Source organism: Pollachius pollachius, assembly GCF_949987615.1.
Source record: "Pollachius pollachius genome assembly, chromosome: 15".
NCBI classification, from domain to species: Eukaryota; Metazoa; Chordata; class Actinopteri; order Gadiformes; family Gadidae; genus Pollachius; species Pollachius pollachius.
Genome location: NC_136948.1, coordinates 21,741,433 through 21,753,780, shown reverse-complemented (window position 1 = coordinate 21,753,780; position 12,348 = coordinate 21,741,433). Strand labels below are relative to the sequence as shown.

Below are 12,348 nucleotides of genomic sequence, written 5' to 3'. Positions count from 1 at the left end.
AATGTTAGAAAAAAGACCGTATTTGCACTTGTATGAAAAGCAACCTGGGCAAATTATCTGTTTCTGAAAACACTGAACTACTGCTCACAAAGCTGTTGAAAGGACTGCATACTTTAATGTACTTTTACTCTTTGTATATTTCTGGAAAGAACACTATTACTGCGATTATGAAAAATCATTTTTGAGTAGGCTAGGGCAGAGATAAGAACAATTTAGTTTTTAATCCCCTCAGATATATGATTAGATGCGTGATCTTTATTTATGTTCGACCTTTTAGGTGGTGAAGCACGGCCTCTCAGCCAGCTCTCTCCTGGACAGAGGGATTCAACTGATGGAAGATATTAACAGGTAGGTTCATGTTTGAGATTCATATCTTAAAGACCCACTCTCCCGACCTTCTGATGTCACAAAGAAATATGCAATTTAGGTAAAGCCGTTCACTCTCTGAAACTGTGTGTACATTTATTGAACAGATCATTTTTCATTTTGCGCCTCAGTTTAACCAGAAACTTTTTTCACACAGAAATAATGACATGACTATTGTTTTATTACTGTTCATCTTTATAAGTTTGATTGTTTGATTTCCTTCCATATTTCTCATGCGTGTCATTAACCACTTTTCATCCAAACTAGCACACCGTACACCCCTCTGGACAAAAAGGCCATGGACAACACAGATGAAGAAACCACCACAGACGACTGGTCCCTCGACCAGCCCCTGTCCCAGACCAGGACCACAGCCATTGTGGAAGTGAAGGGGGCCATCAACGTGGTGCTCACCCCACTGGTGGCAGAAACTCTGGACAGGTAGCAAGCGTCCTTTGTGCATGTGATTCACAACAGGAGGGCACACAGACCGTTCTGTTAGGACAGGACATGTATCAGAACAGGAGGTCACACCAGAGCCTTCTGTTAGGACAGGACATGTATCAGAACAGGAGGTCACACCAGAGCCTTCTGTTAGGACAGGACATGTATCAGAACAGGAGGGGACACCGACCATTCTGTTAGGACAGGACATATATCAGAACAGGAGGGTTCACAGACCATTCTGTTAGGACAGGACATGTATCAGAACAGGTCACACCGACCGTTCTGTTAGGACAGGACATATATCAGAACAGGAGGGTTCACAGACCATTCTGTTAGGAGAGGACATATATCAGAACAGGAGGGTTCACAGACCATTCTGTTAGGACAGGACATGTATCAGAACAGGTCACACCGACCGTTCTGTTAGGACAGGACATGAATCAGAACAGGAGGTCACATCAGAGCCTTCTGTTAGGACAGGATATATTTTTGTTCATCATCGTCAGACTTTTTCATTCGTATCATGAAGTAAAACTCCCTCCATCTATCTTTGATTGGTCTCCATATATTTAGTATATGCTACACGTGAATCTCCTAAGATGGCGCACTTTGATTGGTTCGCTATCTCTGGATATTGGGCAATATTCCATGATTGAGATCTCAAACTCTGGATATGGTTTTTTTAGCGCGCATGACGGTCGTCTCGTCACACTATTAAAAACCAATGAACTGCTAATGAAAACAAATAAATCCCCGTAAAAAGTGTTCTCTTGTTTATTTTTGGAGTGTTAACGTGTAGTATATACTAAAACAATTATTCATCTCAGGCTCCGTGAATAGTGGGGAATAGCCCCTAATAGGCTATCCCCCACTATTAAATTATACGCCAAAGGCGAATAATTGTTAAATATATAGATACAGATGTTTATTTATTTAGCCTTGTGACTGCTTGAATGTTGCCAATGCAGCGTGACTACAGACGGCAGGATGTCTTTATATGCCAGCCCGCAGTGGACACTGAGTGATGTGCTGTTTGCCTTTAGGTACATCCACTCCATGGTACACTTCGTGAGCATCCGTCACCCGACGGCCATTCTGGACGACCTCCACGGAAAGGTTCTTAATGAGGCCTATCAGATCAGCAAGTCTACTGTCACCGAGTCTGTGAGTCTATGACACTGATGTTTACCTGCTTATTATACTACTGCCATGATGGACATTGAAAACAATAACTTTATAAAACACTAAATGGTTGTCACTATAGGCCACTTACAAGTTTGTAAGTTGCAACATTCCTATTTGGCATTGAACATGTTCTTATCCCTTAATCAGTAACCCCAGTAAGTAGCATTAGTTAATACAGTGTAAGCATTGTTACATAGCATTAGGGTTTGGGTTGGTGCGTAAGGGTCACCCTCCCCCTAACACTATTAAATAATCTATAAATGAACGACATTAGTAAACATGAAGACCGTTAGTAACTGTCAGGTGGAAGTCTTAAGGCTTGGTTATTTTGAGAGCAATGTGACTGCGTACACATTGTTAACGATGAATAACTGAAATCAGTGAGGGCTATCTTCATTTCCACAAATGAACTGCTGTATCTTTAATAACACATTTATTAAAAAAAATCCATGGTTACCTTTTGAATCATTTGCATTTTATATCCCGAATACTCAAAAACAATCACCTGACTCAAGCTCGTCGTTGCTCTGCCCTAAGTGATGATGCCCTAAATGATAGATTGTGTATGGTAAATCAATGAACAATGATCCCAACCTGCACAGAGCCAGACTGCCAAGCAGGAGCACAAGCTGTCCAAGACCGAAGGTACCACCCCCGGCTCCGTCTCCCACGGCCAGACAGACCTGTCCGTCAAACCGGACCATGTGAAGATTAAGGGGCTGCAGGCCAACGTCTCTATTCCAAAGGTGAGACGCCACCGTGTCGGACTCTGGATCTCTTTTACATGAATCAGGTTTCTAGGAATTAATTGCATGTTTCGTATGCTGTTTAAGTCTTACACTTTATGCCACTGCCTTGGTCCCTTGTGCCATAACTCGGTTTGGTTTCTACAAATTCTGGATGATTGTGATTCCACTTCCAATGAATAACAGTTGTGAACGTGGGGGCCAGTGTGTGCAAAAAATAAAACGCAGCATGACTCCATGCTGTCCAGGTGCTTTGAGCTGTGAGCTAGTTGAAATGTTACACGTTGCAAGTTGACTTTAAGTTACCCTAACATATAAAGCTGACATCGTTTGGAGGCGGTCTGCTGTAGTTCCTTCCTGTGTCCTGTCCACCAGGTGAACCTGTGCCTGCTGCAGGCCTCGGTGGAAGAGGGGCTGGCCCTGGGCTCGGTGAAGTGCATCACACACGTGTCCCTCGTGGCTTTGTGCTTCGATAGGATCGCTACGCAGTTCCGAATGAACAGGTACTGCCTGTTCCATTTGTATTTACTTTACCTTAGGCATTGGGAAGGGAAGGTGTAGGTCTGTACTTCATTCATCACATTTTAGGGTTATATTTTCTTCCTTTTTCGTCGGGTCATGTTTTTGACTTGTCATACAAGCCTGCCTTTTCTCTCAAACCAGGGGTATTGTGGAGGAAACGCCCAGCACTGCCGAACATGGGCGCCCTTCTGTGATGTTGGAGAAATATGCCTCTGCCACCAAAATGCAGCCTCAGTCGTCCGGCTCCCTTCGCTCCAACGCTGGGATTGAGAAAGGGAAGGAGATCGCTGCAAGGCTCAACATTCACCGCATCCACAGCCAGCTCAGAGGGCTAGACTCCACAGGTGTGTGTCAATCTTCTTTATCTTTAGGAATTATTTATTATATTATTAGAATGCCCTTCCTGAATGGGGAGACCTCTTTTTTTCACACCCAAAAATAAAACTTGAAATCAGATCAGCGCTTTTTTTGAATACATGCATATTGAATCAATTGAATGTTTTCTGACCCTCTATTTTCTGGACCTTCTCTCATGCGGTTCGTTGGTATTCACAGACATCGGAACCTGTGCCATCACAGCCATTCCCTTCGAGAAGTCTAAGGTGCTTTTCAGTCTTGAGGAGATGGAGGAGTTCTCACTGGTTGATGAGACTGATGCCGCTGCCATGGCGACGGACCTCGCCCGCTCCACCGCCTCCCTGGAGAAGTGGGGTTGGATAATGTTTGAGTGTGGCATCGAGAACCTCACAGTCAAAGGTAAGACTTATTGTTTCTTTCCATTTATTTTTGTGACTTTAAATGTATTTCATGCTCATTAGAACCAGACAGCTTAAAAAGGCATCCACAATGCATTCTAATCCAATCATATAGGGAACTCAATTGAACTGAGCATACTTGTATAATGAAATGGAACTATATGCCGCAGTGGGGGATTTGTGGTGCACATGCACAAGGTTGGCAAAACCGAAAAAAAACAAACACAAAACAACTCTTACAACCTATTTGAGACGCATGGCAGGGGTTTTTATGTAATGTCCAGGGGTGTGATGGGTTGGCTGTGATCGGCCAGCAATGCGTTGCGGAGGTCAGACAGCTGTGTGACCGCTTAAGAATGGTGAATGGGCTATTTTGCCGGCTGAGGTTATTTGATTGCTTGTTCTTATCAAATAACCAATGATGAGTGCCATGTGTACTCACTCTGTTGTGTATGCGTCCAGGGGGCCGACAGTCGGGCGCTATCCTGTACAGTGCGTTCGGTGCCATGGGTCACACTGACGCTACAGGCAAGATGGGTATGTCCAAATCTAACGGCTCCATGGGCTCCCAGACGGGCAGCGGCTACAGCACGGACGTCTCTGACAACAACCTCCCCGCCGACGCCCAGGGCCCCGTCTCTGATGAGCACTCCGACTCGGACCAAGTAAACTACTGACCGTTCAGTGAAAGCAAAGGATATCCCCCTGTCATTCGCGCAATTTTGAGCGAATGACAGTGGGATTATGTCGGGATGGATAGAAACGGCAGGTTTACTTGTTTTTTGTTCACGTTCAGGATGAGGGGGTGGAGTCAGATGATCTGAAGAAGGACCTCCCCCTGATGCCTCCCCCACCTGACTCCAGCAGCATGAAGCTGACCATCCGAGAGATCTGGTTCAGCTTCTCCGCTCCCACCAACGTGCGCTCTCCCTCACAGGCCATCTCTAGGTACGAGTCCTCTGCCTGAACGTCCTAACCACAGCCCTTCTGAAGTCAGCTAGGCTGGAGCAATAGCAACACATAGTAGTGATGTTGCTGAACAAGCTGGGGCTCTAGAGTGAAGATATTCTCCTGAATAGCTCTCTGATACTTTTCAAGCAATAAAATAATAGACATTCATGTCTGTGCTGAATGAGTTTGGAGATATTCAGAGTAAAAAGAGGCAAAAAGAATATTCTAAATGATTTCTAATTTCTCTTCTATAGGATTCTAAAATAGGATGTTCTGTGTTTCTTCATGCCCATGTGGGTGTCACAACAATAGTACAGGACAAACGTAGTTACCAACATTTTCTTTGTTAAAAACTAAACGTAGAGTGGAATATATCTGTACATACAAAGAGCGTTTAAAACAACGTAGTGCATGCTTTAAACTTTCCTCAAATACTCCCCTCTGACAGTGGCTCTAGATCCTAGAGTGTCCAACATAAGTCATACAGCAACTTAGAGCCCAACAGTCACACCCATTTGTAAAGCAGGCCAAATCGCGGTAATGTTAATGACCTTATATGTGAATGAGGAGTAGGAGGTAGGTATTTCACACCATCTGGGTAGGCGTTTTGATGACTCTTCGGTCTGCATTTGCATGTCCTTGAGTAGCACCCTAAATGATAATCCGCCTGCTGCCTTTTGTCCGCTGAATGGTTCAAAAATATTGAAATGTTGGCACTGCTTTTCCGAGTCATTGGTGGTGAATGCTAAATCATATGTCTTATTATAATCCTAAAAGTACACATCATACAATAAATTAGATTATAAGAGTTCACAGCTGCACACGTATATAGAAAATGTTTTTTTTATTATTATTATTTACAACAGTTAGCTCAACATTATAGGGTCCCGGCCTTCCCCTCCCTGTTTTCTCAGTTTAACACATAAGTCAACTACATTTGTCCCAGTGTTTGTTAAATGTTAAATTAGGCAAAAAAAATACGCTATCTTTCTCCGGTAACAAAGTTGTTTGCAACTCCTTTCTTCTTCATAGTTTCTTCTATTTGTCTCTAACTCATGCTCCAATCTTTCCTCGATCGATGCTTCGGATGTTGTTGATGCAACGGAATATAGGATGCATCCTTGCAGAAACATTTAAGATGATCGCAATGAGTTCTGCCCGTTCTAAACCCCCCTTTGATTCTAATGATGTCAGAACGACATCGATGTCTGCATATAAAGCATCAAGTGTGAATAAGTGTGAATCACCCTCAGGGTCGGATGTCCTGATATACAAATTCGGTGTGAAGGCAGAGCACGTGTGAAAACGGCCATTGTTACACTTGAGTAATCAGCCTAAATTATTTCATTATTTTGTTTTCTTCTTCAATCTTAGAGAATCTCATCTTTGTTCTGGATATATGAATCAATCTGTATTTTCTGTGCTGGCGACACAAATAAAGATTATATACTCCTCTCCCAAAGGGGGGTGATATCTCAGGTTGATGAGCAGGGTCTAAAATTAAAACCTACCTCAGCGATTGGGCTTCAAACTGACCTACCGGTTTGTATAACTCTTGCCTGTTATCCTACCTGAACAGGCAACTCAATCTGCTGAGCACTGCCACCCCGGCCATCGGGGCCTGGTTGGTTCCCATCGACCAGCTGAAATCCTCCATCCGTAAATGGGACATGGAGGGCACCCTCCGTGTGTGTGCAGTCATGGGGTGCATCATGACCGAAGCGCTCGAGGTCAGTGCTACATTCATACGCCATCACCTAAGATGTCCAAAGTAAATCCTAACCGTAGTCAAGTTTGAATATGTTTAATCCCATCTTGATTTTAGACCTGTGAAATTGAATTAGGCTTTTTATAACTTTTGTGTGTTCATAATTCTATTTACAATTTAATTAATTCCATTTGGTTCCAGTTCCCATTTTTGAGCCTTCAGAGGCTAATGGAGGAAACACATCGTTGACCCTTTGTTTATGCAACCGAAACGTTTCAAGATCTCTTCAGTTCCCTTTCAGGCCATGAGTGCACATTTGATTCAGTGCTCGCTGTGCATTGTAGATGCAACGGAATATATGATGCATCGTTGCAGCAACATTTATGACTGCTGTCGTTAAAATACAGAACTTTTTCAAATCCCTGAACAGAAAAAAAGCATTCACATCCCGATTCGGAGCAAGTACAACCGCGTGACTAAACGCGCCCGCTACCTCCACGAGAACCCGTCCTCCATGCTGTGCAACATCCTGCACCGATACCTGCAGCAGACCGACTACTCTGTGATCGAGGAGGCCACCATGGTCAGTGGCACGTTCAGCTTGGTCTGCTTTCAAAAGCATTTCTCTATCATGTTGATGACTGCAGTGGCTCATTTGGTGTACTGCTTTGCTTTTTCTAGAAAAATGTCATGTAAAAAAAATAATAATTTGATGCCCGTTTTTGGGCATTACAAAAGGAGTTTGCGACGTCCTTTAGCCATATCATTATTGTTGGAGGTGGCTATGCAGAGTCCAGGTGAACTTTGAACAAGTGAGACTACCCATCCCTTCTGTCCCCCTATGCAGAACGATGGACTGCCAGCCCTGGTGACCCTGAAGAAAGGCCTGGTCGCCCTGGCCCGACAGTGGATGAAGTTCATCGTGGTGACCCAGGGCTTCAAGGCCATCGGCCTGCTCAGGCCAAACCCGCTGCCCAAGGCCAAGGAGCCCCATCAGGACCCTGCAGACGGCCTCCAGGGCCTGGACAACGGGGTGGCCCTGCAGAGCGACACCAGCGCCGACGGAGCCGAGTTTGAGTTTGACGCAGGTGATGCAGTGAAATAAGCACCGCAACTAAATTAGAGGTAGAATATGTTATATCACCAGAATCGTCAAACAATATACAATTAAGTATGGAAATAGGAGAGGTTTTCTATTATTACAATTTCCTATATGGTGTTATAACTACCTATATCCTCATTATGAATGCCTTACTTGGCATTGAGCCTACTTGCTAGGGTTTAAGATGTTAACGTGTTGTGTGTCCTGAACAGTTAGTGAACACACCATGCTGCTGGAGGGCGCGTGTTATCAGTGTGTTAACGTGTTGTGTGTCCTCTAGCCACAGTGAGTGAACACACCATGCTGCTGGAGGGCGCGTGTTATCAGTGTGTTAACGTGTTGTGTGTCTTCCAGCCACAGTGAGTGAACACACCATGCTGCTGGAGGGCGCGTGTTATCAGTGTGTTAACGTGTTGTGTGTCTTCCAGCCACAGTGAGTGAACACACCATGCTGCTGGAGGGCGCGTGTTATCAGTGTGTTAACGTGTTGTGTGTCCTCCAGCCACAGTGAGTGAACACACCATGCTGCTGGAGGGCGCCTGCAGCCGCCCCCCGCCCAAAGAGAGCAACTCGGGGCCCGTGAGTGGAGTGGAGATCATGAGGAAACTTTCCAAGTCTCACGCCCACAGCGAGTCTGTCCTCAAGATAAAGGTACTGTAGCGTTGTCTTAACTATGTTCTACGCTCGATAATCCTAAAGAAGCAATAAGCTTCACTCCATAAATGACTTGTCTCTCGAGTTAGTTTGATCTTTCACTTTTAAAAAGGCAACCATAGAAAGAAAGGCATGAAATCTGAAATAAAGGTCAAAAACTGTGTTGCTACGTAGGCTTCTATGATGTCTCTACTTATGACGTCATGACTCTACGGAAGCTGTACCATGCTAATATGCAATCTTAATAATAATTATATATAATGCAAAACACTAATTCAAAATGTGCAAAGGCATTGACTACAGGCACCATCGGATTGGTTTAGGCTTCATTTGTTGGTCTTTTCATCTATTCTCAGAAGATGACTTTTCTTTGTTGAAAAATGTATGTTAGTCAAACAGGGCATTGGAGCTACAAGGGACGGGGGTGACATGTCCCCCGTCTTTGAGAAATCCTGTTCTTCATCAAATGTTTAAGGGAAAATCCACCCATATCTACAAATGACCATAGACATATCCTAAAATGGGAAAATAACATTGGGTTCTAATTGGTAGATAATAACAAATGTATAGTAAGTTGGGTTTAATAATGACATTCGACTAGTCAATCTCTTGTCTTACGTGGCCGGCTGGAATAGGACAAACATGAATGGGAGTGTAAATACAGAAGAATGACATTACATTGTGAGATGTTTTTTTTCTAACTGACAGCTGATAGTGCTTCCTAAGCGCGTGTGAATATATATCTAAGTGTGAATATATATCATCTTTATATCGTAGGCGTAGACCATCGGCATACTCATTCATTCTGACAATCGAAAGGCCTTAAACCAAATCTGATCAACAGTAGACTTTTTCTAATGATCCAAATATGTCCTAATTTAAACCATTCTGTTTCCAGGGCTCTCACCCCTACCAGTCGCTGAGCTACACCAGCGGGGACACGGCCGCCGACTCCCCGGCCCACATCAGCCGGGTAGGGATGGCCAACAAGGACAGCCCTCGAAAAGAGAGCCTTCTGAGCAACCTGACAGGCAGCTTCAGGAGCCTGCACAACCTGCTGGAAGGCACGCCCCAAAGGAACGAACCCCCCGCCACAGTGGCCAAGAGCACCTCCCTCACACGCACAGGTTTGACAGCACCTCCCTCACACACACATCGAGGCCAAGAGCCCCTCCCTCACACGCACAGGAGAGACACATCCGAATGGACATTCAGATCAAGGAAGGACATGTTGTAAAAGTCTTAAAACCGCACGTCAAACAGCCTTTGGTGACAGAGCGGGGGGAATACAGCGCATTAACCGCGACTGAGCTGCATGCCGTGATTTGCCAGTACTCCCAGAGGGTTAGGCGGGAAGCCCAGAGCGTGCTCAAAGCCCCCCGGCCCCTGCTCAACGTCACCTCTGTACTGCAGGGAACAGCCTGGGGACGGACGTGCTGACGGAGCACCCGCTGCTGTCCGAGCCCTCCTCGGCCAGCTTCTACAACTGGATGTCCAACGCCATGGGGAACAGGACCGGGGCGGGGTGCCAGGAGTCCCCAGTGGCCCGCTCCAATCACAACGTCCTGCAGACAGGTCAGGTGGTGCCGTCGGAACGCCGACGCAAACTTTGTGTGGGATGGTCAGAAAATCACGACGGGCGTGATCTATTTAGATTAATTTCAGATCTACTTAGATTTGTTGTTTTTTTCTATTGTTTATTATCTACTAGTTTTCAGCATGTGTCTATATAATATCATTTTTGATTGCGCACCATGCCTGCTGATGGATAGCTTGTGAAGTAAAGTTTAACATTTAGTTCACTGCTTGTAAAATATAAAACAACGTAGTGATCCGATCCAGTCACCTTTTCCCCGAAAATGAAACGACATTCAAACGGAAGATTGTCTCCGACGCCGCAGGTGGCACGTGCAACCTGCCGACCATCGCCTCCGCGTCAGACTTTAACACGGTGCTCTCCAGCGACCAGAACACGCTGGACGGCACCCACTCCCAGCACAGCACCAGTCAGGACGACATGGCCGACGTCGAGGAGGGCACCCAGTGCCCGGCCGCCGTGCAGCTCGCCGACGCCCAGGTTTGTATCGTCCTCCGACGAGCCTCCCTTCTTCCTGTCCCCTCCGGTGTCGGCACCGACTGCCGGCGGCTAATCAGGTGCTCCGGGCCATGGTTGGATGGGAGCTTGTTCTTGCTCTACTTATTTATTTGAATGGGACATAAAGTAGAAGATGCAAAATGGAGTACTGCAGGGAAAGGGAGCGGCACTGGTTAATCAACATAACTCCCTACGCAGCTACCGATGACCCATTAAAGAGAGAGGAGAAAACTGAAGTAGCTGTTGGGATGAGTGACTTATTGAAGTGTGGTTTGTGACTCTATAGCTCTTTTTAGAGGTCTTTGCTCTTGTCTGAAATGTTTCACAACAGGTGGTCTTCAAGCCCCTGTTGAGCCACACCGGGATCCAGGCCCAGGACGCCACCCCTCTCAGCTACAAGATGTACTTTGGAGAACACCTCTCCTTCTCCGGTACCCTGGAGTGTCTCCGGGCAGACATCGTGGACTCGGACACCTCCAAAGAGCGCAAGAATAAAAGATCCAGACGGTAAAACCGAACAACGGCCGTCATAAATCAGCTCAAACTGTTCTTGTACGCTCTGGTGTCCACGGCCACTAAGACCCCTTTTTGTGTTCGGGCGCCACCTCCCGCCGCAGACAGGGCAGAGTCAACCTCCCCCCGCTGGAGTTCAAGCCAGCGCTGCTGATCGAGACCTTCAGCCTGAACGCGGTGGTGATGGAGAAGTCGTCCAGCTCCCCCCAGGGCCCTGCGGCCGCGCCGCTCTCCTTCCACGACCTCAACCGGCGGCACTACAACACCTTCCACTGCGACTTCACGGCGGCGTGCCAGTCCATCAGCCAGCGCGTGGACATGGCCCTGGTGCGCCTCATCCACCAGTTCAGCACCATGATCGACGACATCAAGGCCACGCAGACGGACATCAAGCTGAGCCGCTACACCGCCGGCTCCACCTCGCCCACGCCCACCTTCAAGGCCCGCCCGTACCGACACTTCCGCTCGTCGGACTTCAGCCGCAGCTCCAGGGGGAGCCTCAACGGCGCGGCCCGCGGCGGCAACCAGACCCTGAAGAGCAAGAGGGGAGTGGCCGGTGGGGGCAGCGCGGCGCCGCCTAACGGCCCTGCGTCCGCTACCGACACGTTTGGGAGGAGAGAGCCCCGGGGAAGGAGCTCGCTGGGGCGGTCGGAGCGGAGGACCTCGAAGGTACTGCCAGCCAGGGAGCGTAGACATGCCTTAGGGTGGATCATAGTAGTATGTGTAGAATGTAGTAGATATTATGCACGTATAGTACGTGCATATATTCACTGTGTCTAAACTGCATGGTAGAACGTGTAGATGAAGATGCCAGTGCGAAATATTGACTTATTTAAATGTATATAATATAATGATTAAACAGACATTTTGTATCATGTTTTGCTTGAATAACTTTGTGAGCATATAGTCTGGAAATCTTTATGTTCTATTATATAGAACATTTTGAAACATTTGGTACTACAAATATTGTTAGTGTTTGTGTGCATGGCTGCTCAGCTGCGCGTCCGTCCGTCTCGTCACCCTCAGATATCGCGGAAAGGCTCCCGGGACGTGGCCGATCACACGGCCATCCAGATGGACGACTCAGACTCAATCACGGTGTCGGAGCAGAGCGAGCCGTCGGCAGAGTGCTGGCAGAACATGTACAAGCTGCTCAACTTCTACTCCCTCATCTCAGACCCCACGGGCATCCTGGAGAAGAGCTCCCCGGAGAACTGCATCGCAGGTCTGTCCTCTCTGCTCAGTACCGGGACGTGAGAGTCCTTTCAACACATTAGAGGTTGGACCGTTGAACATGAAAGGGA

At 46.7% G+C, this 12,348-nt stretch overlaps 1 protein-coding gene across 8 annotated transcripts in view; it reads left to right on the top strand.

Moving 5' to 3' along the window:
- Window positions 1-12,348, top strand: part of kiaa1109 (KIAA1109) — a 99,977-nt gene that overhangs the window by 38,256 nt on the left and 49,373 nt on the right. For all 8 annotated transcript variants that reach the window (XM_079752824.1, XM_079752823.1, XM_079752822.1 and 5 more), the window contains exons 31-49: window positions 278-348; window positions 634-807; window positions 1,857-1,977; window positions 2,601-2,744; window positions 3,120-3,247; window positions 3,408-3,610; window positions 3,822-4,022; window positions 4,484-4,686; window positions 4,818-4,969; window positions 6,552-6,702; window positions 7,111-7,263; window positions 7,528-7,768; window positions 8,285-8,433; window positions 9,335-9,563; window positions 9,850-10,011; window positions 10,338-10,513; window positions 10,863-11,038; window positions 11,149-11,713; window positions 12,071-12,269. In XM_079752824.1, coding sequence (XP_079608950.1) covers window positions 278-348; window positions 634-807; window positions 1,857-1,977; window positions 2,601-2,744; window positions 3,120-3,247; window positions 3,408-3,610; window positions 3,822-4,022; window positions 4,484-4,686; window positions 4,818-4,969; window positions 6,552-6,702; window positions 7,111-7,263; window positions 7,528-7,768; window positions 8,285-8,433; window positions 9,335-9,563; window positions 9,850-10,011; window positions 10,338-10,513; window positions 10,863-11,038; window positions 11,149-11,713; window positions 12,071-12,269 — 3,598 coding nt within the window. The remainder of the gene's footprint in view (window positions 1-277; window positions 349-633; window positions 808-1,856; window positions 1,978-2,600; window positions 2,745-3,119; window positions 3,248-3,407; window positions 3,611-3,821; window positions 4,023-4,483; window positions 4,687-4,817; window positions 4,970-6,551; window positions 6,703-7,110; window positions 7,264-7,527; window positions 7,769-8,284; window positions 8,434-9,334; window positions 9,564-9,849; window positions 10,012-10,337; window positions 10,514-10,862; window positions 11,039-11,148; window positions 11,714-12,070; window positions 12,270-12,348) is intronic.